The 26,172-nt window shown below is 35.1% G+C and overlaps 1 protein-coding gene across 4 annotated transcripts in view; it reads right to left on the minus strand.

Annotated features, from left to right (window-relative positions):
* The window catches only part of WDR7 (WD repeat domain 7), a 430,734-nt gene that overhangs the window by 206,656 nt on the left and 197,906 nt on the right, over positions 1–26,172 (minus strand). For all 4 annotated transcript variants that reach the window (XM_037806351.1, XM_037806353.1, XM_037806352.1 and 1 more), the window contains one exon: positions 24,269–24,382. In XM_037806351.1, coding sequence (XP_037662279.1) covers positions 24,269–24,382 — 114 coding nt within the window. The remainder of the gene's footprint in view (positions 1–24,268; positions 24,383–26,172) is intronic.

Consider the following 26,172-nt stretch of genomic DNA (forward strand, 5'->3'; position numbering starts at 1 on the left):
GGCATAAAAATTTAAAGATCATTCTTGCATTATTAAGACTAATGATAACCTCATGATATTTGTGTGAATACTAAAATGTAGCAAATTTTTAAGATGGTCACTAAAACAGATAGTAATGTTTAGAAATAATGCTCCCTTTCAGGACATATTAATCAATGAACTGACGGACTGTGAGTAACCCCTCTCTTGCCACCTGAAGGCTCAACTGACTCTAAAGAGCCTAAAAGTATCCCTATGCCATTCCACAAGTTACTTACATGCACATGACTGCACCTTTGTATGAGAACCTCTATCAGTTTCCCCATCTTTTTTAATAACTACACATTTCAGGCACTATACTAGGTATTTTACATTTATTAGGAAGTGTGACATAACGAAAAGAACACAAGCTCTGGTGTTACCAAACCAGGTTTGAATTCTAGCTTTTTTGCATACAAACTGAGTGAACTTCAATAACACGACCTCATTGAGTTTCAGTTTCCTCATCTCTAAAATAGGGACATTTATATAATAATTAATTTGTTAGGATTAAAAAAGATAACATAAAGCATATAAGTATAAAACTAGAGACTTAATAAACGTTAACAATTATTATTTTATCATCTCATCAAATTAGTAGACAGTTCTCTATATTTAGAGTTAACACATCTGAAAAATTTATTGGCAAAATCAAATTATATTTACATCTTTAAAAGTGATAAGTTGTATTTAGTTTAAATGTAGGTAAAGAGTTTTGTTTGCTTTCCCTAGATCTAAAAAGGAACAGCCTGCTTATAATTTTAAGAGGTTAAAAATGGTGCTGTTTTGTCCACACAAGTAAAGTCCTAAGGTACATATTACCCGTGTTACACCATAATGTAGCCAGACAGAACCCATTTTTTTTTCAGCAACTCAAAATATCAGAAAGAGGACAAAAATCCCTTTTCTGCCCTGTTCAGGAATGAACAGGTTTTTTTGATACTGTTACATGGCAGGATTTCAGACTAATAATTGTGATAAAAGCAGAGACTAACTAAAAATCATTTCTTTGGTTAGGGCCCTCCTCCATACTGGAACCCTTCAACAAAACCCAATCAACGTCTGCACACTGGGAAGTCATGTCAAGACATGACAATGCGGCCTTACAAAAAACGCTTCCCCTATGAAGATGACTGGCATTATCAGAAACTACCTGGTCTAAGCTCCTTCAACATCATTGTCTAGCAAAGTAAGTCAACTTGCTCAAATTCCCACCCCCCACCCCCCACAAAAAAAGAAGGAAATCATATTTTAAAAGCATTTTCCAAATTAAGTTATATATATACTAACAGAGGGCAAGGAGAAGAGGAAAGCACCTACGTACTTTAAGGTACGTTAAACTTCAAAGCTGTACTGAGAGACCATATTTGTGATTCTGAAAGTTGTTGAAGAAAGACTTTTTTGTGAGAATTGTAGTTATGGACCCTCTCTCCACAGAATCACACAGACTTCTGAAATTTTGCATCTTATTTTAGAGTTTCAGGAACATCATGAAGTCCCAAGTTTAGGACCTTTGTACTAGATGAATGTTAAATCATGAAATAAACAATTGTTGAGCAAGTGTGGGCCACTTTGCTAGGTGATAAATCACAAAGAGAAACACAGTAGTTTTCTTCATTTTATGTTGACATATAGCCATATCGTCATTGAACAAAAGTACATCACCTCTTAATGTCTCTCTCTATTCTTAAAAAGATTTCAAATTGTTCACTTTAAAATATTTAATTTTCTAGTAGGTGAATTTTACCTCAATAAGAACAAATAAATCAAAAACATAAACTTAATTCTCCACTTTAAATTTATTTTCTTTTCTTAAATCCACCAGAAATGATTTGATAAAGTGGCATTTTTAATAAACTAATAAAAATTGGCATTTATAAAACTTGTGTAAAATTTTACAATAGTAAATTCCTAAACAGACTCAGCTTGTGACATTTTTACTTAAATTTGTTGGTGATTACAGCTGATGAGAAACATTAATAAATCCAATAACATTTTTCTACACGGCCATTTTGAAAATGTCAGCCATTGCTAATCAATAGACTTCTTTTCTGACTGGTCACAATGGCTTACAAAGTGCTCACAATGATTAATTTTGAGATTACTTTACAGGTCATACCCATAAAAAGCTTGACCCAAATAGTTACTAGTTATGTGTGTTCATCCTTCTTTGTCAAGGAAGGGGCTAATTATATTAATGGCAATAGCTGCATTTGTTTTTCAAATGCAAATGATTAAAATGTGAGCCTCTTTTACATTAACACTCCCAAATTAAATTGCATCTTAACTGCTTTGACATCTGTCATTCAAACAGATGTCAACCCATAAACCTGACAAAGGACAAACTGTTTATGCAAGTTTGTTGGGTGACAGATGTTTATCAGTCAACAGCACTGAGCAGTCAGCGCTGAGTACAGACAGTGATTTTTTTGGTTAAGATGTAAAAATTCACTAAAGTAAAAAATTATACTCCTATTAAAATTACAATAAAACACTATCACTGAAAATAATATCAAATTCTTTTAACATGAAGTTATGAGTTGATATAAAAATCCTCATTGATGAATGGGCTAAACCATCTTCTTAGAAGTTTTATTTGAAAGGTTTATTTCAAAGAAATGAAAATTATTGGAAAACATCAATCATCTGAAATAAAATAATCCTTTCAGTTCACTTTATCTTCTCTTTTTTATTTTTGTTGTGATTACATATATACAACATAAATTTTCTTTTTTATTTATAATTTTACAGAGGAGAGAGAAGTAAAAAATAATGTATATTTTCATATTTAGCATCTGCAGAGATTAAGTCTGTTTCAGATTTCAAAAAAGTATGTACTTAACACATTTGTTTTTTATACAATAGCTATTGCTGGATATGGTGGACATTTTTTCAAGAAGTAATTAAACGCAAATTAAAGATTCTTTGATCTCTGTATGACTGGCTGGTGAGGGAATCACATCCCAAAGTATGTGCTGACAGGATTGCCCTAAACCTCTGAAATGAGGCCCAGCAGGAGCCCTGTCCGGGGGCTGACTTGTGGGGCACCCTCTTTGTCCCCAACAGTGGGTCAGGGGCTAGTTGGCTGGGAGTAGCAGATGGTTTCATCTGTTGTATATTTTCACTCTTCATCAAAATTTAGGTAAGTCCTGGCCAGAGATGAGAGGAAAATACTGTGTCACTGCACCTGTTGCTTTTACTTCAAAAAGAATCAACTCCACTTGGAAGAAAACAAGGAAAAATCTGTTAAGTTTGGCTTTGGCCGCTTGATAACGTAAGTAGGCTAAATGATTACTTTTTATATGCCCACAAAAAGCTTTTAATAAGTCTTCACATTTTCTTTTCATTTAAAATTAAAATCAGAAAGCTTTAAAGAAAGCATATCAAATTTAAAGAACATTATTCTCAGAAAAGTAAATTGTGTATTAATAAATACGTAAGGTCCTTTACTTCCTAAATAAATCATATACAATCAACTGCAAATATATAAAAACAAAGATAGATCAAAAGATTAATACCAGATGGGACAGGATTGTTATTTTTATCACAAACTATTTCAAAGTGGTATTTGAAAATAATGTAGTCCATGAATAATCTTATGCCTACCTGTTTTACTATGGTAACTTTAAAAACATAGTAATATAAGACCTAAGTTTTAAATAAAGCATTTATTCATTCTTATAAATTCTTATAATTACTCCAACAATAAATATTTGCATTGAAAATCATAGCATGTGAAGTCAGAAAGAAATTTTTAATGTTTTTTCTTTTTGAGATACACATAACTTTCAGGCACCCATAGGCAGATGCTTATTTGTTTCTGCTCACTCGCTTGACAATCACCCTGGTCAAGAACTGGGGCAGACATCTGTCAGCAGGGCCACACAGCTGCACAGAGTGAATACCACTTTCTGCACATTTGACACTAAGAAGTGTGCTGTGATATCAAGCCAGGTCCTCTGAAGGACTATTAGTTTACTGGAACATGCAAAAACTTCACCTGACTACATACGGGAGAGCCAGAAAGCCTTCTAATATCACAAGTAAGGAAGGCGCATGGTGCGGTATTCAGAGATTACTTGGAAGTAGCACTGAAATAACGATTACTACTATTGCCAAATCCTGGGATTATCACTGTGATTTTCTTTATAGGCCTTTTCCTATTTTTCAGAAGTCTTGGTTCAATTCACCATAACAGAATAAAGGGTAAGGCATTAGCAATGATGCTTTCGCAAGTAATGATAGTAACAAGTAACTTTGCACCAAATTCTTACGAATCCCAAATTTACCATGAGGAATAGCTTTCCATGAACAGAAGAATGATCCATTCCACTGTGTATTGTATGCAATGAGAACACGGAAGGGCACAAATGTCATTTTATGATGAATCGTATGTATCTTACACCAAAATATCAAGATTATTTTAGGTAATGGATGGTAACAAAATCAACTCAAGTGAGACATCATGATAAAATTCAAGTGTCTGGTAGAGCTCAGGGAGCCTATGTGGATTCTCACTTTTTCTTTAAAGTGCTCCCAGAGCATATTTAATAATGCAAGGCAGAACTCTGGTTTATCTGCACATTACACCAACCAACCTTCCCCATTTTTAAAAATGAACACTTTTGTCCACCCGCAGGGTTTTATTTTCATTCTCCGTGGTTTTTTTTTTCCCCCAAATTAACCAAGAGTAATTCTGTTATCACTGCAGCAAGTTTTCATTGCCATAGATGCAGCTCATTAGATCTTAGGGAAAACTAACTTAAAATATCTAGATTCCCTTCACTCTTCTACTTACATCAGCTAAGCTTTTTAAATGTCTGTCCCTCACTTTCCATCTTATACTATCGCACACTGATAGTGGATCTGTCTCTTCTTTGGTCTTCCTCTTTTTTGGAACATAGCTAGAAGAAAGGATAGCAAGGAGGGAGAGAAGAAACACACTTCTGCTTGTCTCCAGCTCATCCTGTCTTGGACTTGGGGACATTATCCATACCACCTTTATATGGTCTCTTGTTCTACTTTTGAACACACTCTTTCAGAAATTGAGCTAATAAGAAAGCATCCTTTGCCAAGTACAACTGCTGCTTTAAATGTTTCCCCTTTTATCCTTCTAGGCAATATTATTAATTATTGTATGGTGACAATTTTCTATTATCCTTTAAAGTTTTATTGCCTTTTAAAGTGACTGTCTCCATGGACCAAATCCATCTTGTCTATGGTATTTTTAATATGCTTTCTTAAGTCTAGCAATGACTCTCAACTAAATGGCCTTATCAGGCTCCTCAGAAAGTGTTTCTGTAACATTCTCTCTCACTCCTCACTAATCACCTCTGGCTGAGCCTAAGTATCTGAATGTGCAAATGAACTCTTCCTTAGGTACTATAAGTATAAAATAGATGTCATTTTCTTTTAAGGCTTTTATTACTTCTATTTCATCAAATGATTCACTCTTCTAGGTTGGACCCAACTCAGACAATAAATGTGATGAAAAGAGCCAATATAAAAGTGTTTAATATAATAATCCACCAATATTTCATGCTCTGGTTTTTAGAAATTTCCAAATATTTGGACGGAAGTTTGGATGCAGTTTATTTCTCTATCAATGAAGCAATAATTTGTCTAGCAGAATTATAATACAAACAATACCTGGGAAGATAGTCAAACTACCTAGAATCAACACCATCAGGTGCTCAAGAAGAAATGATTTATAAATGATTTATGAGTTACTTACAAACCATTCATTCTATTTATTAAAGCAATTTACTTAAAGATGGTGGTAGTAATGGGGTGGAACAAGGAAAAGAGAGGCACATGACACTTACTGAGCACCTACTATGTGCCAGTGCCTCTCCTAAGAAGTTTACATGCATCATCTCATTTGGTCCTCATAATAATCTTACCCTCATTTTCAGATAGGAAAATTGAGGCTTGGCATGATCAAGTAACTCACTCAAGACCATACAGCAAATAAGTAGGGAAGCTGAGATTTCGAGGCAAACAGTAAGATGCTAGAGCCTGTGTATTTACTTTTAAATACTCTAATTACATATTAACCAATGCAGACCAGCTTTCCACCCAACTGATTTGAATGTTTCATTTTGTTTTTCCATTTTTATGAAATCTATAGATTCACTCAGACATACATATGAAATATAGATTTTATGTCACAGTAACATGAGTTCACTAAACCTCCAAGAATAACAGTTTTTCAGGTAAAAATTTCCCAACAAACATCAAATAGAACCAGGTGTCAGTCTTACTCTTTAGAGCATGAACTCTACTCTAGACTAAGTACCCCATCAGTGCTCAATACCTTGTAGGTGCTCAGTAATAGCTGCGGAGAATGAAGGAAAAAAAAAAAAAAAAAAAAACCATGGAAAGGGGATATAGCCATTACCTTCCATCAACATTAAAGTCTCCTCTATGACTGTTTAATAATAAACACTGCTTAAATATATAGTAAAGGATGTAAAACCAGCTACTTTTCAAACTAACATGCCTGACCAGACAGTACAGACCCTGGTTTCTGGGTGATACTGCCAGTATGTCAGCTCCAGTGGGGCCATTCTCCTTCTCACCCCCTGCCCAGATTCTCTGGTTCTATGTCAATAAACTAAAAGCTTTAGCTCAAAAGCCTTCCAATGTCTCTCTACCCCCACCACAAATGCAGGCTTGCCTCTTATATAATTCCTGCCCTTAACTAATCCCCACTGCTCTAAATTCTCTATCTCTAAAGTATATCATGTGCATGTGTATGTCTGCTGTGCAAGTGTGTGAATATACAGCCTGTATCTAAAATTAGACCACTGGCTTTTCAACCTGAGGCTTGCTTTATTAAATCCTCCATGGAATGTGCTTATAGAAAAATACAAGGTGCTTATTAATGTTTTCTGTTGAATTAAATGGAATACTCCTTACATTTCTTTGAAGTGGTGCTAACCACATTGAAAAATAAATATTCAAAATGGAAAAGCAAAGAGAAAGTAGCTAGTGCAATTCCCCTGAATCCTTTCAAATTAGGTTTACCTCATTTAATCCACCTGTCTTTATTTAGATTGTACAATTATTAAAAAAAAAATGTATCAATTATTCTTACTTGATCTTAATTCTACTTATGAAGAAGGAGGGGTCCTTTATCTAGTACATCACATGAGAAGAAAATACATTCAAGTCCGTATCTTCACCTCTAATATTAAATGCTAACTTTGATTTATGATTATAAATTAAAATGAAGAGTAAAAGCCTTTTTTGCAGACAATTAATATTAATCCAAAAAATCATGGGGAAAATCAAGGATGCTACTCAACTTTATTATCTATTTGTGTTTTAAAAGTGACTGTAAAGTATTAGGAAGAACTCTTCAAAACCCCCACATCAGTTTTAAAACCTGTTATTCCCCTTTAACATGGTTTGCACAGTAAAAGTAATCATTCACAGGTAGGACATAAAGGCTGTGAATTATGAGAAGTTGTTGTCATTACTTTTGTGAATTATAACTTTTGGTCATATGGGTTTGATATCAATTATAAGGGCAATTCATGTAATATACAGATATATAATAGTGTGCCACAATCTAATGCACTTCATTCTTATCTGTGAGGTATTATTACACAACTCACAAAAAGCCAAACTTTAAGTTCATCCTGAAGGTTATTTGCTCACATGGAAGGCTTTTTTCCCAGCACTGCTCATATGTTGTTATCTAAGTATTTCTGTTTTCTCTGTTTAGTCTAAATTTATCAAAAGGAATACATAACAGTAAATCTAAAAATCCCACCTTAAATCTTTGTGAGCTAATACTGTGTATATATGTTGGTGCATTTATGGGTGTGATTTTATTTTCCTCATATTCTAAATACCTATATTTACATTTATCTTTTAAGAAAACAGCGAGTCTTTTCTTTATATTTCAAATAATTCCCTATACTATGTAAAAAATAAACTACGCTAAAAATTAAAATAGATGTTTCTATATTACACAAAGAGAGAGGATATGCCATAATGAATACACTTATTTCCTCTTTCTCTTATGAGGTAATATTTTTTATATGCCCCGGACTTGAACAAATTATTTAAAAGTAATAGAACATGAACCTAGCGGCATACTGCCTGGATTCAAATACTCTCTCTGCCATTTCTTATTTGTGGGCTTTCAGTGAGAAATGAGTTAACCATTCTGTGCTTCATTTTCCTCTCTTGTAAAACTGGAGTTAAAATAAGGAGTTTTCACAATGAATTTCTGCAAAGATTAGAAAGAGTCACGTCTTTGTCAAAAAGGTGAAAAGGCAGTGGACTCAATGGGAGAAAATATTTGGACACCACATATCTGATAACTGTTTGATATCCAGAATATAAAAAGAAATCCTACAACTCAACAATAAAAAGACAAACAACCAAATTAAAAAATGGGCAAAAGACATGAACAGACATTTTTCCAAAGAGGAAAGACAGCCAAAAAAGCACAGAAAAGATAGTCATCTTCACTAGCTATTAGGGAAATGCAAATCAAAACCACAATGAGATATCATTTTATACCTACTAGAACAGTCATTATTAAACAAACAGGAAACTGTTGGAGAGGATGTGGAGGGACTGGACACTTATTCACTCCTGGTGGGAATATGAAATGGTACAGCCGCTGTGGAAAACGGTTTGGCAGTTCCTCAGAAAGCTACAGAAACAACCCAAGTGTCCATTAACCGATGAATGGATAAACAAAATATGATATACAACTATAATGGAATATTTTTTGGCAGTAAGAAGGAATGCGGTCGTTGTTGACTCTTCTGGGGGGGGGTAGCGGCCGGTTGCTAAATCCTATGCTCTCGGGATTGCTCGGAGGATACCGGCGGCGGGGGCTCTTTCCCGGAGGCGAGGGCGAGGCGGGGGACTGGGCCCGGTCCCCGGCGGTGGCGTGCAAGGTGTGGAGGGCGACGAGAAGAAACAGGCGGGACACGTTTCTTTTAGGGTGAGGAAGCCAAGAGAGCTTTATTAGGGGAGAGTACAAGCTTATATCGGGCGGTTTAGAGGGCGGGGTAGCTGTAGGGGTTGAAGGCTTGGATTGGTTCTGAGAGGGCGCGGAGGTTGTTTGAAAAGGGGCGGGAGTTGCTCCGGTAACGAAGAGGGTGGAGGGTGCGGGTAAGGCACGGGGGGGGGGAGGGTGGGGGGGGGTGGGTGGTTTCTCTGGCAAGCCCTCCCCAACGGTTGTACTTTGGGGTGAGGAAATGGGGCCTGCATTCGGCTCCACTTTCTCAGGCCCGGGGGGCCGTGGAGGGCGCTACCACCCGTGCCCCACTACCTTTCCTAGGGGCTGATCAGTTCCCCTGGCCCAGGCCCGCCAAGTCGGAACTCGATAACAGTGTCCCGCAAAGGAATGAAGTCCTGAAACATGCAATAACATGGATGAACAATGAGAACATTATGTTGAGTAAAGTAAATCAGACACAAAAGGACAACTATTGTATGATCTCACAAATATGAACTAATTCTAATATGTAAACTCACAGACATAAAATTTAGAATATAGGTTACCAGAAGATAGAATGAGGCTAGAGAATGGGGAGCAGTTGCTTAATACGTTCAGAATTTTTAACTAGGTTGAACTTATACGTTTGGAAATGGGTGGAGGTGACAGTAGCACATTATTGTTAGTGTAATTAACAGTGCTGAATTGTGGGGAATGTGGCTGAAAGGGGAAAGCTTCGAGTCATGTATGTCACTAGAAGGAAAGCTAGAGGGGAAAACATGGGACTGTATAACCCAATGAATCTCATGGTAGACAATGACTGTGATTAACTGTCCAAAATATAAAAATAAAAGTTCTTCCATGAAAAAAATCAAATGTATGACACTGTTAGAAAGAGATAATAATAGAGTGGTATATGGGAGGTGGGGGATGGAATACATGTACTGCAAACTATGGACTAGAGTTAACAGTAATATCTTAATATTTTATTATCAACAGTAACAAATGAACCATACCCATGCTAGGAGTCAATAATAGGGGAGAGATCAGGGGTATGGGACGTTTTGGGGTTTCTTTTTTAAAAAAATTTTTTTTTGATTAATGAAAATGTTCTAAAATTGATTGTGGTGATGAATACACAACTATGTGATGAAACTGTGAGCCCTGATTGTACACTTTGGATAGACTGTATGGTGTGTGAGTACCTCTTAATAAAATTGCATTAAAAAAGAGCCTAGAGAATGGCTTAATACATATTAAGCACTCAATAAATGCTAGTGAGTTGTTGTTATTTTAAGTCCCTGATTTTTAACTGTGTTCTTTCACATGAGTTTGACAGGGGGATGTAAACTACTATTTATTTGACAAGCCCCTCGCAGAAGTACCATATACAAATAGCCTATGAATACATTAAAAAAATAAAAGTGCTATTACTGGAAAATTCCATTATGAAAGATTTAGTGCTAATGCAACAACTGATACAAGTAATTTATGTTGAGCATCTGATACTTTATAACATTTAATTCAATTAAATACACAAAAACTTTCTTGGTTAAAATATATCGATATGAGGTACACTTTCCACTTATAAAAATCTGAAAAAAATTTAGAGGAGGACCTGAACATTCAAATGGTATTTATTAGCCATCTTTTTTGTCCTTGCTTTTGCCTCCGTCATGTGAACTTTTTCTTAAAGAAGTCGCCCAGACCAAGTTTGTAAACACAAGCTTGACTGCCTTAAATTTGGGTATGTAATTTAACAATTTTCAATGAAAAATAAAAAGCAAGTTTTCTTAGTGCTAAATAATTGATTGGATCCACCTACAGGAATGCCACAAAAACACTGCATACACTAGCATGTAACATGAATCCACACTCTCATTCTTTAGTGGTGCGTGATTAATGTTCGGCCTCCTGGAAAAACTCTGCATTTCCCTTTTTCCTGGGAGCACCTCCTCACTCCTCCACCTCCCTCCTCCCCATTCGAGCCAACCTGCTTCTCCTGCAGTGGGCCACCAAGCCCCAGAGGGGTCTCAGGGACATGACTACATTGCTATTTCCAGTCCTAGGAAAAACCAACAGAGGCTTTGGCTTTCATTGGTAAAGCCAAGCCCAGAAATGAAGAGCACAACCAACAGGGCAATGGAAGAGAAACACACAGAGGAAAGAAACACATAGAGTAAAGAAAGAGTTGTCAAATAACAATCGGTAGAGTTCCAAGAAACCAGGACCATCACACATAAGAACATCTCCACTGTCTACCAAACATGCAAGGGTTAATGTAGGCCATGGAAAGGGGACATGTTGAGAGCTCCACAAAGGCAATTTTTCTCCTTATGCATCCCACAGTAGCACACCCCACCTTCCACCTTCTCATTAAGATTTAAGTTACAAAACACATTTGTTCCAGGTATTTTTCATATCTTTTCTCATATAGAGCCTGAGTATCATATACTTTTTCCTAATTTTAAAGACATTCGTTTTCCAACAGAAAAAGGCAAACTTTTCAATGAGAATCAAGTGACTTAATTCAGTAGAGCTAATTATGCTCTTGGATTTGTTCCACATCTCAGTTTTTCAATATCAAGAGACAGTTTACTATGAAATAAGTCTATATTCCCTAACTAAGCCATTACAAATACTTTTTGAGACATTAGATAGCCACTAAGAAGAAAGGGCTTTTTTTTTTTTTTAAAGGAGATATAGTATATAAGAAGAGCTATTTGAAATAAGGGCAATTTTATAGAATCATTAATTCAGTCATTCATTCTATAAACATTTATTGAGAGGAAACTTCGCATCAGCTTACTATTCTAGTGCTAGAAATACAAAGAGGTAAATACACAGAGGGCAAGCAACAATATTACAGAGCTCAACAGTACAGCAATGAACTGGGAGAGTTGAGAGACAAGGGGGATCCAGAAGGATTTCTTGAAGATGGTGACAGTGAAGCTGGGTTTGAAGGGAACCCTCACAATTTCACCACATACGTGAGAAAGTTGAGAGCATACCAGCCATATGGAGGGGCACATGCAAAGTATGCGCTATGAAATAGAAGAGTACTCTGGAGAAACAAAGTTCAATGCTGCTGCACCAGGTGATAAAGCTAGAAACACAGGTCAGTCCTTGAAAGCCCTCAATATCTCACTAAGGTGTTTGGATTTTGTGCTACAATTAAAGGAAGCAAGGGGATAAACTGGCTTCTAAAAGTCTCAGGGTAATGGAAGACATGAACTGGAGGAGGGTAAAAGAATGGAGATAAGGAGGTGGTTGCAGGAGAATATAGTAATAACCCAATGAAGAGGAACTAAAAGTCTGGACCTGGATAGTATCTGTGGAAATAGAGAAGAGGAAAATTATCAGGAGATATTTAAGAGGTACATTTTACAAGAATTTGAACCAACTGTGGAAATGTGGAAACTGCTGCAAAGTGGGAAAGCTGGGATTATTCCATGGTTTCTAATTTGGGTATACTGAGCGGTTAATGGTACCATTAGGATGCCTCAGAGCTATAAATATAAAAGAAGATGAGTTTTAGAAAGAAATAGGAGACCATTTTGGACTTGGTATTCAGGTATCTATGGGACCTTCAGGCAGAATCTGATACTCAGAAGCGAAGCCTAGGTTGGAGATACAGATTTGATAAGTTACCACATGTAAGTGGTAGGTTAACCATAGGACTGTTAATCATAAGTGAAAAAACAAGAAAGGGAAAGGGTGTGGGTAGAACTCTTATTCCAGATTGCTAATCACACAGCCTCTGACTGCTAAGAAAGCATTTGATTTCTGAATACATGCAAAATACAGATTTTGTTCTTTAGAGCTTATTTGTGAATGCCCTATGTTTCAATCACAATGTATAAACATCTTATGAATAGTGTTCTCAGTAAGTAAGTAGTAAAACGCACAAATCAATATTTAGTTTCAAATTAGAAGTCTTTAGCTCTATCTTAATATACTAGATAAGTTGACTTTCGTGTACAAATAGATATAAGGTGTCAGTTTTACACTGATGACTTCAAAAAGCTAGACAGTGTGCAATAACTGTTTAGTAATGAAAAAAAATATATTGCAGTAGTACTGCAATATTGTCTTATTGTCTTATATTGCAGTAGTACTAAATGGCTAAAAAAATTACAGAACATGTGTGTGGTGATTTTTTTCAAAGGAGACAGTGTCTTGATCTAAATTTAAATAACTTTGCATTTTAAATAATAAGAAAAAGTAGTCAGCCAAAGTAATTGCCTGATCTTACAAGCAACAAAGGTGGACTGTGACATTATCTCACATTACAAAAGAAAATTTAAATCTTCCAAAGTTCAATGAGTTGGGGAACATGAGGCAGTGCAGGGTGGTGCATAAAAGTCAGCCAGGCCTTGTTAAGTCTGTGACCCTATAAAAATTACCTCTACAGGCTTGTTTCTCCATCTTTATACCTAGAAAAATACTAGTATCCATTTAAAAGAAATTTTGTTAAGACTGAAGTTCAAAGTACTTGGTACATAATAAGCTCTCAATTGCTATTATTTTCAATTTCCCGTATTATTCTCTGTTTTTTTTTCTTTTTTAACTTTATTGTTATAGTCTGTCTCTCCCACTAGAATGTTAGCTCTTTGAGGAGAAGTATCTTTCTCTAAATGCTTAAAACAGTTCTGAAACAAAAGTGCTCAATAAGTGTTTATTGAATGAATGAATGATTCTTAAAAGGATTACTACATACTGTTAATAATACATACCGTACTACATTTAACCATTGTTAGATCTTTTCATGTTAAATTATGCTTCATAGATTCCTCCACCTGAGAGATCAAATAATATGTTTTGTGACTGTGGGTATCAACTATACAAGTTGTCTAAGAAAGAACAATATTCACATATTTGATTGTAAAACGAGAGAGTATAGATAGTCTCTAAGGTTCCCGCTACAACAAAACTTGGATTCTACAATCCAAGAAAAAACAGACACATTTATAGAAAACTATACATTAATTTACTATAAAATGAGGTGTCCTCCCAGAAATTTAAAACTTTAAATCAACAAAGTACACACAACTGCAGAGAATTAGATTTAAAACATATGCCTGTAGAGTGTAGCTGAGAGAGAAAAAGAAAACGTGCACACAAAATTTATGTTAGCACTAAGTATACAGCAACAGCAAAATGCATTTATTCTGAGCTTCTATTATTCCATTATAGTAAGAGATATATTTGCCCCTGAATTAATAATTAAATGTATGTAATTACAATTTTACAAAAAAGTACCTCAAGGAGTAAAACAAATACAATCATCACACTCATTCTGACCCATGTATCATGCTTTTGTTCTAAGTAGTTGTATCTGTCAACTGTGCTGCTGATCTAGTATCTGGTTGTTTCTTTTTGACAATGTCAGTAACTCTTGACCCTTACTCACTGTCAGTGTGTGTCCCTGCTGTATTGAACAAGAGGTAGGACACTGCAGTATGACCCCAGAAGAATGCAATATACTTTTTAAAGGGATACATGCAGGTTTGTGAAGGAAACCCTTCCAAAATTCTTTTTAACCTACAATTAGAAAGAGGTTGTTTTAAACATTTAGGGGGATGGATAGCTTCATCCTCACCCAGAATGCTGTACTTTACCACAATAAAAACCACATAAAGGATAATTAACTAAGTCACCCAAAAGGTCTACCTTAAAAAAAAAAAAGATATTAGATTATGATTCATTATCTAAAAGTTTTTCTATGTATGTCAAGGTTTTAATGAGATTTACTCCATTGATAACTACGACCTACTTATATATTAATGAAAAAAGAACTATCTACAAATATTGCTTACATGTAATATGCATGTAAACATTGAAACTGTAATATTAAAAATAAAAGTATAAATACAAAGGTAAACACACGTATAGAGTAGTAGTCTTGTGGCTCTTATATTGTAAGTAAGCTAGAAACAACTGTAATATCATCCTTTTAAATTTAAAGAAAACCTTACTGTTGTTAAAACAGATTTTAAATATACAGAGTATTATAAAATTTGAAGCACTTCCACTGAAAAAGAAAATACATTTCCTATGCATATTGTAAAATATACAAAAAAATTAACATGTAGGATAGGTCATAACATTTTTCTAAATAAAATAATATTAACCCCTCAAAATGGCTAATATGGCTATGACATATAATTTAAAACATGATTAAAAAAAAGAATTTGAGGAACCTTAAGAAAATGCTAAGCAAATGTGAGTGGGTGCTGACCACGGCATACTGCATTACTTTGCGAGCCGATCAATAGATATTAGCTTTAAAAGGGGAGATAGAGAAAGAAGCTGCAGCAAATTTTTAAAATGACAAGGTAGAGGTTTAAACTGTCTCAATCAAGACTCAATTTTTTCTTCTCAGTTTTCCCAGCTGTTCTCTTCCAGTTAAGACTGTTTATTTCAAATAAATTTAATTAGTTCCAATTGATCATGGCCAACATTTATACAGCTTTAGCCATGCTTCTTTATCTTTGTAAGGCAAACAATAGCAAAGATGGCCAGGCGCAGATTCAGGAGTCTTAAGACAACCTTCATATTTCACTCACCCTCAACCAAAAGAAAAATCTCAAAAATGATTATTCTGACTTTGGAAAAAAGCACCAAAACAGCAGTTATACTTCATACTTTAATTGTTATCTTGGCCAAATTGTTCTTAAGAATTAAGTCCTGGATTACTATAAAAATTAAATGAAAACAATTTTGCACATTAGCTTAACTACATTTCCAAATAACAATTCACCCAAAATACAGGCAAATATCTCTGTCATAATATTATTTCTTTTTACTTTATAAAGAAGTATTATTAGAGAAATTCCTTTTAAATAACTGAAAAAAATTAATGGGATTTTTACAAAGCAAATGGCTAAGCTGGCCAAATTTTCCTTTTGTGATGCTTGTGCTCTACAATGCTGGGTACCCCAAAATAAGATTATTGTACTTGAAACAGGTTTCTCTCAATGTATCCAGCAAATTTTTCATAATGTAATCTATATAGGATTCTAGTCAATAAAAAGAAATATAGTTTTCTTCTAAACCTTCACAAAAATCTATAGCACAGCTTAATCAAGTCCCACAATCTAAGGGTAACCCGAACGATCTACAGACTGCAGCATGCTAGTTGCTTTGACAACACGTTAAGGAAGCCGTTTGGAGTTTTAAATATTCTTTGGCTATTGAACATCCTTCCCTCCTGTACCCATGGTATAAAATGAATAAATCAACTGATAAAAGCCATTCACCACATATGTTTAACCTAACTTCTTCTAGATTAAAATAATTTATATAGCATTAACTGACTTTCCAAACTAAATTTTCAATGTTAAGCTTCTTGATTTTGTTAACAATAAAATAAAAACACGTATGTGCTACAGTACTATCTCATGACTTTGGTACAGCATAATTCAAAATTTCAATGGACTGATTTTTTTAAATTTAAATCTTGACTTTATTTATCAAATTAAAAAAAAAAAAAAAAACATTTCCAAACAAAACAAAGCAAAGCAATGGGAAAAACAAATATCCTGAAATAACTTCATTCCTTCCAATATACTCCTACCATACCAAAAGAAAACTAATGAACCATAGTCACACCTGAGCATTCCCATATCCTTAAGATCACCCTCAATATCTTGTCTGTTCTTATTAGATTATCAGACTGATTTAATAATGTTTAATTGAGTGCTAAAAATTCAGCTTTTATTCCAGAATGCTTATTGAGTCTTTCTATTATTGCAAAGGCAACTTTTTTTTCCCTATGAATTAAATAACTACTTTTTGTAGACTAGAAGACATTTAACTATTGCAGGAAATTAAAACATAACAATGAAACTTATCTGTAACAGCATAAGAAAAGCGATGAAAACTGAATAAAATAAGACTAGTTTTTAAAAAATCTTCAAATGAAACAGATTTTCCCTAGTAGCTACTGAAACAAATTCCATAATTTTGAAGTGCTAGTAACTTTCAGAAAGGTTGGAAGCTTCTAAGTTGGATGATTTTTTTCATCAATGAACTGACACACTAAAAAGAATTAAAAGGTAACAAATACTAGCCACTGCCATCTTACTTTTCCTGCAAACCAGATACTTCCCAACTTAGGCAAATATTTATTTGCAGCAGTGGCACAAGTGTATAGGTTTTTGTTTTGTTTTGTTTTGTTTTTTTCATTAACAGACTATTTTTTAGAGCAGCTTTAAACTTACATAAAAAAATGAGCAGAAAGTAGAGTTCCCATATCCCATTTCAGCCCCTACTCACCTATTATTATCAACATCCTGCATAAATATGGTACATTTGTTACAAGTGATGAATCAATATTGATATATTATTTACTATATAGTCCAAAATTTACATTACAGCTCACTCTCTATGTTGTTCAGTTCTATGGGTTTTAATAAATGTACATTGCCATATATCCACCATTACAGTATCATAAAAAAATAGTTTCACTCTTCTAAAAATCCCTGTCCTCCAACTATTTGTCCCTCCCCACCACCTCTCTCTGAACCTCTGGCAACCACGGATCTTTTTACTGTCTTTATAGTTTTGCCTTTTCCAGAATGTTATATAGTTGGAATTAGGTTTTTTAATAGAATCGTTAAATTTTCAAGGGCGATCATTGGGTTCCTCAACTCTTTCCTAGGGGAAAAAACTTAAAGGCATCAAGTGGCAACCACTGTTTGTTGATGCTCAGCTGAACTATGCCAATACTAGATCATAAGTCAATAGTAGATGATTCTCAACAGGTTCCATATTATATAGAGAGACTACCATGTCTTCACATTTATTAGCAAACCAGTCTTTTTATTTATTAAATGAAGTTCTTATAAATTAGGGTTGGCATATGGAAATCAGAACTTTTAATTTTTAAATAATTATTATAACACATAACATACAAAAGAGCACACAAAACACTTATGTAGAGCCTAAAGAACCCACAACACAGAAATTTAACAAGAAAAAAACCAAAAACAAAAACAAAGAAACTTCCCTTTAATCATACTGATATTTTCTGGTCATGTTTCTTTTTAAATTATTGATACTATTAAGATAATATCTGTTGCTTCATAATAATTATAAATTTATATAGTCAGATTTTAACCATCAACACCATGATTGTTAATTACATGTGTTAACTTGGCTAGGCTGCGGCGTCCAGTTGTTTGGTCAAATACCGACTCCTAATTATCACTATGGAGGTATTTCATAGATGGGACTAGCATCTACAGTCTGTTGACTTTTAAAAGGAGATTACTCTCCACAGTGTGGATCTCATTCAACCAGCTAGAGGGCTTATTAGCAAGAACTGCGGGTACTAGAGAAAGAAGGAATTCTGCCTCAAGACTGACTGCACCCTCTACTTCTTCCTGAGTTTCCAGCCTAATGAATTCGTATGCAAGAATTCAACATCATCCTCGCCAGAATTTCTAGTCTCCAGACTTCCCTATGAATTCAGACTTGCCAGACCCCACAATAATGTGAGCCAATTCCTTGCAATAAATTTTTAAGTATAAATACATATATACATATTTTCAGTTGGTTCTGTTTCTCTGCAGAGCCTAGACTGACATACATACCAAAAACAAAAGTTTACCAATCTTAACACCAATAAAAATATTTATATTAGGTATTTTTAATCCTCTATGCATTCAAAGAAATTGCAGCTGAATGTATTTGGAGATCCAGTAGCCGAAACCTGTTTAAGTCAGTAAAAAGATAGGCTGACTATATATAGTGTATGGGTCTTCCAAAATTTACTTAATGTCTATTAACATGATGGATAAAACAGATAAAAATGCTCAATATCTAAACAATGCAAATAACTTTAGAAGGCAGTATTCATTTCTATAGTGCAGGTGTAAGATTCTGTAAAATTCCTTACATAGCTTATATGGCATATATTGCTATTAGACCTTCAGTATTCTTCAGTTTGCTCTATAATTGCAAAACATTTCATAACATAAAGTATATATTCCTCTACATGTTTCAAGGGCTTAAGTAACGATCCTTACCTTTGAATTAAGAGGTCTCCAGAAAATCAAGTGCATAGCTAGCAGGTGCATTGTTAGAGTGACAATGAGCAAACCCAGAACAAATAAACAGTTCCAAAAGGACACAAAAAAATCTCGTAAAACTAAATACAATGCTAGGCAAAATGTGGTATTTACATACAATGGAGAGGTCTCCAGAAAATCAAGTGCATAGCTAGCAGGTGCATTGTTAGAGTGACAATGAGCAAACCCAGAACAAATAAACAGTTCCAAAAGGACACAAAAAAATCTCGTAAAACTAAATACAATGCTAGGCAAAATGTGGTATTTACATACAATGGAATATTATTCAGCCAATTCCATGAAAAGCAATGAAATTCTCATACATGCTATAATTGGATGAATCATGAAGACCTCATATTGAGTGAAATATGCCAGAAGCAAAAGGAGGGATATTGTATGATTTCATTTATGTGAAATAATTAGAATGCAAAAATTCATATTTAGAAACTCTATGAAAACAGATTACTGGGAATCTGGGTGGGGGAAGGGAATGGGGTCTTAATGCTTAATTGGTACAGAGCTTCTATTTGGGATAATGGAAAATTTTAGTAATGGATGGCGGTGATGGTAGCACAAAATTGTGAATGTAATGAACACCATTGAATTATATATTTGAAAGTCATTAAAATGGGAAAATTTAAGTTGTACACATATTACCAGAATCACAATTTTGAAAAACCATAGAACCATACAACATAAACAGTGAACCATAATGTAAACTATGGACTAAAGTATAATTACAATAATATTGTTTCATGAATTGTAACAAAGATACCACACTAACGTAACATGTTAATAATAGGGAAACCTGTGTATGTGATGTGAGGAGGATGGTATATGGCAACTCTACTTTCTACATGATTTTTCTGTAAATCTACAACTTTACTAAAAATAGAAAAGATAAACGGAGGAGAAGGAGAGAAGGAAAGGAAGACGGGAGGGAGGCAGCAGGCAACAACAAAGCTCTCTTTGCTTGTTTGAGACCCTCACTTTGGTAGAGAAGTCACACGGGAAAAAGTTCAGAGCTGCTGAAAGAGAATCCCAGGAAGACTGACAAATGATGATCAGTCAGGCCAGGGCCCGAGCGATGGAAAGGTGCGGTCATTAGATAGGTGGGCCCAGGGCTCCAGGTGCATGCACTTTTACACAGTACTTTGCTTCTATTCTTACCTTTTTGTCTTTCCTTCTGTTATGGGTTGGATTGTGTCCTCCAAAAAGACAGGTTCAAGTCCTAATCCCTTAGGGCTTATTTGTAACCTTATTTGGAAATAGGTCTTTGAAGATGTCAATAGTAAACATGAGGCCAAACTGGATTAGGGTAGCCTTTATCCAACATGACTGGTGTCATTATAAGAGGAAATTTGGAGACAGACACAACCAGACACAAGGGAGAAGTCTGCGTGAAGTATGAGGCAGATGCATCTACAAACCAAGGAATGCTAAGGATTGCCGTTAAGCCTCAGAAGCTAGAAAAAGCAAGGAAGGATTCAAGGATTCTTCCCTCCAGGCTTCAGATGGACCATGGCCCTGCTGACACCTTGAATCTGACCTGTAGCCTCCAGAACTGTAGGAAAAGAAGCTTCTGTAGTTGTAAGCCAAAAAAAAAAAAAAAAAAAAAAAAAAACCTAAAAAAAAACAAAAATCAATAAGAATTTTGATCCTCTCCATCAACATATTTGCTCCCAAGTAAATTGGGAATTAAACAAAGCTCCATCAAGATGGATGCCCTGACCAAGATGGCAGAGTGAGATGCTTCAAGGCTCAGTCCTCCCACAGAAGCTTCGAACAACCAGCAAGAACTGGTAGAAAAATTTTCCTCAAAAGTCTAGAAAACATTTAAAGGATACAGGAACAGGGCAAATGCAGAATCAAGAAAAAGGAGCCTTAAAAGCAGCTCAATCTTGTCATACCCTGGCTGGTCCTCCCTAACCCCTTACTGGCTCAGCTGGGCCAGTCCATTCCAAGTGTAGATCCCTGGTTCTGGTTCTGGAGGGAGTGGAGTAGGCTCATGCACATACTGGGAATTTGTAGGTATGGTCAAGTCTGTCTGGTGGTGGCCCGAGGAGCTTGCCATACCAGAAATTGCCCTGCATGTAGAAGGCAGTACACAGAGCTCTCCCACAGAACACTGCAGGAGACCAGTCAAATTGTGATGGCTGGGTCAAGGGATGGCTGGCAGTACGGCATACAGCGCAGTGCCAGGGACCATGAGGAAACTACTTCCTAAAACACAGGGGACATTAGGAAGCATGTTTTTCCTAGGGTTACATGCATATGCTCAATACAACATGCATGAGCATAAAAAATCAGGAAGGCCCCTGTACTCTGGCCTGGAGTTATTCTCTAAGTCACTGCATAGAGGAACCCTGAAAGAGAGGACTTGCACTGATAAATCTGCAAAGATGAGGAAAAGTGTTTCCTTTTTTCCTTTTTTTTTTTTTTTTGTTAGCTCCCAGCATTTAAGGAAAGCTCCACAATTAACATTAAATGGATATGAGCTTAAAGAGCAGATACATCAGAGTCTAAATTCCAGTGATAACATTAAAATATCAAAATGCATAGGTTTCAACAAACGATTACAAAATGTACAAAGAGACAGGAAGCAATGGTCCAGGCAAAGAAGATTAAAGCATTAGAAACCATCAACAAGGAGGACCAGATAAGGGACATAGCAGACAAAGAGTTTTTAAAATGGTCCTAAATATGCTCAAAGAGCTAAAGAAAAACATGGGCAAAGAACTATAGGAAATCAGGAAAATGATAGATCAATACAAAGAGAATACCAATAGAGTGGTGAAAATTATGAAATGGAACCAAACAGAACTGAAGACCTAAGTAACAGAAATTTAAAATTCCCTAGAGGGGTTCAATAGCAGTTTGAAGCTGGCAGAAGAAATAATCAGTGACCTTGAAGATAATACAACTGAAATCATTCAGTCTGGGAAGCAGAAAGATGAAAGAATGAAAAAAAGTGAATAATGCCTGAGGAACATGTGGGACACCATAAATCATGCAAACATATCATGGGGGTTCCAGAAGGAAAAGAAAGAGAGAAAGGGGCAGAGAGAATATTCAAAGAAATGACGGCTGGAAACTTCCCAAATTTAATGACAAAATGATATAAACATACACATCCAAGATGTTCAACAAACCCCAAACCGGATAAACCCAGACTGAGTCAAACCATAGCCTATTATAATCAAACTATCAAAAGCAAAGATAGAGAATTCTGGAAGCTGTAAGTGAGAAGCAATGTGTCACATACAAGGAAGCCTCAATAAGAGTAAGTGCTGATTTCTCTTCGGAAACCACAGAGGCAAGAAGGCAGTGGGACAACAAATTTAAAGTGCTGAAAGCAAAAAATTGCCAACCAAGAATTCTATATACAACAAAACTGTCTTTTAAAAGTGAGGGAGATTATAGTTAATAGTATAATTAAAATAATATTATTCCATCAATTATAACAAAGTTATTATATTATCGCAAAGTTAACAGGGAGAACTATGTGTGCGCAGTGTAATAGAAACTCTACATTTTCTGCCTGATTTTTCTGTAAACCTACAACTCTCTAACAATACAAGCACAAAAAAATTTAAAGCAATAAAATGAGGGAGAGATTAAGACATTCCCAGATAAACAAAACCTGAGGGAGTTCATCAACACTAGACACCCTACATGACGTATGTGGGGACCCAGGGCCCTGCCTGCTCCTCTATCATGAGCTGTATGCAGCCGTCTATATGACCAGGAAAGACATTAACTCCTCTAATCACAGTTAATAACCAAATCTTGCGAGACACTGTTGTAAACAAATCTTGTGAGATCCTGTTGCAAGCAAATCTCATGAGACCCTGCTGAAACCCCGTTGTCATAAACCTTTATAAGTCCACTCCTTGGCCTCCTTGCGCTCTCTTTGTGCGGAAATGCTGATTTCACTTTCCCGACCTACCATGGAGAATTGTCTCCTGTAAGTTCTTACTTAAACTCATGGGTAACTCCATGCCAGGCGTGTTCTTTGGTCTTGGGGGCTAATCTGGATTGGAACAACGTGCTAAAGAGAATTCTTCAGGTCAAAAGGAAAGGACAATTTACAATAGATCAAGGTTGTATGAAGAAATAAAGATCTCTAGTAAGGGTAAAGACGTGGGTAAATATAAATATGAGTACTAGTGTATTTTGGTTTATACTCTGCTTTTTACTTCCTACAAGATCTCAAAGGCAAATGCATAGAATGCAATGATAAACCAGGGATTTGGGACTAATAATTTATAAACATGTAAATTGTTACATGCACAGGGGTATAGGAACATAATTTATATATTCTATTCTGAAGTGTTGATATCAAAGCAAATGAGATTGATATAAATTTAAGATGTTAAATTTAAACTCCTTGGTAACTACAAAGAAAGTACTGGAGAACAGCAAAGTTCATAGAAGTAGAAATTAGAGGACAGGTTGCCAGGGGCAGGGTGCAGGGGGAATGGGAAATTAACATATAATGGGTATCAAGTTTCTGCTTGGGGAGGAGAAAATTTTTAAATGGAAGATGGTGAGGATACTGCAATATTGTGAATGTGATTAATCACATTGAATGGTATGCTTGGGAGTGGTTGAGATGAGAAAGTTTATGTTGTTTATATGTTCCCACCATTGAACAAAAAAAAAAAAAGAGAGAAGAAAGAAAAGAAAAAGCACATGGAGATAATGACAATTAAATGAAACACAAGATCCTGCATTGGATCTGACAAGGGAGGAGAAAAGGTTCAAAAGGGTATTACTGGTAAGTATGAAAGAACTGGAATATAGACTGTAATCTTTGTATCAATGTTAAGTTTCTTGAACTAGATAACTGCCTTTAAGGTGGTTACATAAGTGAATATCTTCGTACATAGGAAATGAGCATGGCAGTAATCAAGTGTTCAAGAAACATGATGATATAATCTGCACTCAAGTGTTCAGAAAATGGTTTGATAGATAGACAGATGACAGATGAATGGATAGACTGAATGATATGGCAAATGTGGTAAAATGCTAAAATTAGTAGATCTGGGTACCTGGGGGGATAGGGGATGGGAAGGTAGGGGTATTTTGGAGATCTCTATACGGGGTTTGTATTATTTTTGCAATCATCCTGTAAGTTTGAAAGTATTTCTAAATAAAAAGTTAGAAACAACAAAAACATTCTGTTAAAGACGCTCCTGCTTACCAGTTGTGATGTCATCATCGACAAGGTCATGCTCTTCCTCCTGGACTTTAGCTTCTGTCCCTGAGGCTTCGGGAGCAGTAGTGATGGTCTGCATGGCTTCTGCTGCGACTCCAGCTAAAACAAATGCAATCATAAGGTTTAGCTTTAACAAATTAAAGGAAGGATGGACTAAAGCCTTTAAAGCTTTCTAATTTACTTACTGCATGCAAAACATTAAAAAACACAATTTATTCACCAAAATTAAAGGAGACAGAAATTAATGAAAATATGCATGTGTGCTCTATTAATTTATATATATAAATTTACAGGGCTGAATACTATTTACTTTTAACCAAGATCTGGGAAAAAAAACAGAAAAAGGATGCTAAAGTCAGTTATGTTTTCACTTGATTTCTTTCAATGTTTACGCTACAGTAACTTCAGCTGATTTAGACACAGTTGTGCAACAAAGAAAAAAGAAAACTAGAAAGTGAATCCCAATTTTAAAGGCTGACTTCTCTTTAATACTAGTTTGTTTGTATTTTGGGGGTTGAGAGGAAAGATTTACACAACAGAGGTAATCGGGCGTTGGATCTAAGTAAGACACCTGAAATGTATTGACCAAAATGAAAACAATTTCTTCTTCTATGAGGAATTAGATACGAAGTCAGATAATTATCACACTGAAAGAATCTCTATTAAAGCCTACAGGTAGACTAGATTATGGGGCCAAAACTTGAATTCTGTAAATCATCTGACAACTTGACAGTTCATGCAAACATCTTTTCCTTACACACTTATCTTCCAATCTTTGATAAAATATTTTATCAATTCGCTTCTACCACATTATTTTTAATTTGGCAATGGATAGTAGGTCATATCAATGATTTTCATATGGTTTTCAACAGGTATTGCTCAACAATAGTAAATAAAAATCTCACCATTAGAAGCTACTTGAGGAGTTAAACTTTCTAATCAAATTTTCTTAATAAGTACTTTAATAACTACCTATATAGGATCAATCCTAATATTACAAAAACAAAAATTATATGTAATTCAAAGAATTCCTTTCTTCCAAGATGTATTAACTTAAACATTTCTACGTCAAATTCAACTTTGCTGTCTGAGGTTTATCAAAGGCAGCAGGAGAAGAATTTTAGTCATTAACCATCATGAATAACTCAGAACTATACCTACCAGTAGGCAGTTCCAAGCTGTGACTACTTGGAAAAGAATACACATCTATTTATTACCACTATTTGTTCAGAATTGCTCTAAAAAAAAATGAATGCTAAATCAATGATCTCTGATGAAGACAAAATAACAAACCTATCCCCTTTACAGAAGCATTTTTATTTGTTTGCAAGATAAAGTTTTAAAATAAAGGAAGAGAATTAGTTTAAAAATGGTATTAAATTACTTAATTTAAAGATGGCTAGCAAAAAAATAATCACAAAAGAGGAGATAAGAGGTGAATGCCACATTCCTAGAGGCTATTTAAATAGAAAATCAAAGATCATTATTTCATATTATTAAATTAAAATACATGTATTTGAAATCTCTCAGCCTCATTCTTTCCTTGAAACTTGATAATTCTGAAAATGATCAGAAAACAGGGAAAATATATTAAGAAACAAGTATGGGTAATAACAACCATTATTAGTAGTTTCCTTTTCTGTTAAGTCAAAGGATTCAATGAAAATAAGGGTGGTATTTACGTAGTAACAAAGTTTATAAATCCATTTACAGCCATCTCATTAATCAGAGAGGTTAAGTAATTGCTCAATATTTCATATCTACTAAATTCAGGAACCACAACTGAATCCTAGGTCCTCTGATTTCAAACCCCAATTTCCTCTCACTACCAAGTCCATACAGGAACTAAGCTCCTGGGGATAGGTTGGAAGTATTTAGAACAAAACAAG

This window comes from Choloepus didactylus, chromosome 16 (genome assembly GCF_015220235.1).
Source record: "Choloepus didactylus isolate mChoDid1 chromosome 16, mChoDid1.pri, whole genome shotgun sequence".
In the NCBI taxonomy this organism is placed as follows: domain Eukaryota; kingdom Metazoa; phylum Chordata; class Mammalia; order Pilosa; family Megalonychidae; genus Choloepus; species Choloepus didactylus.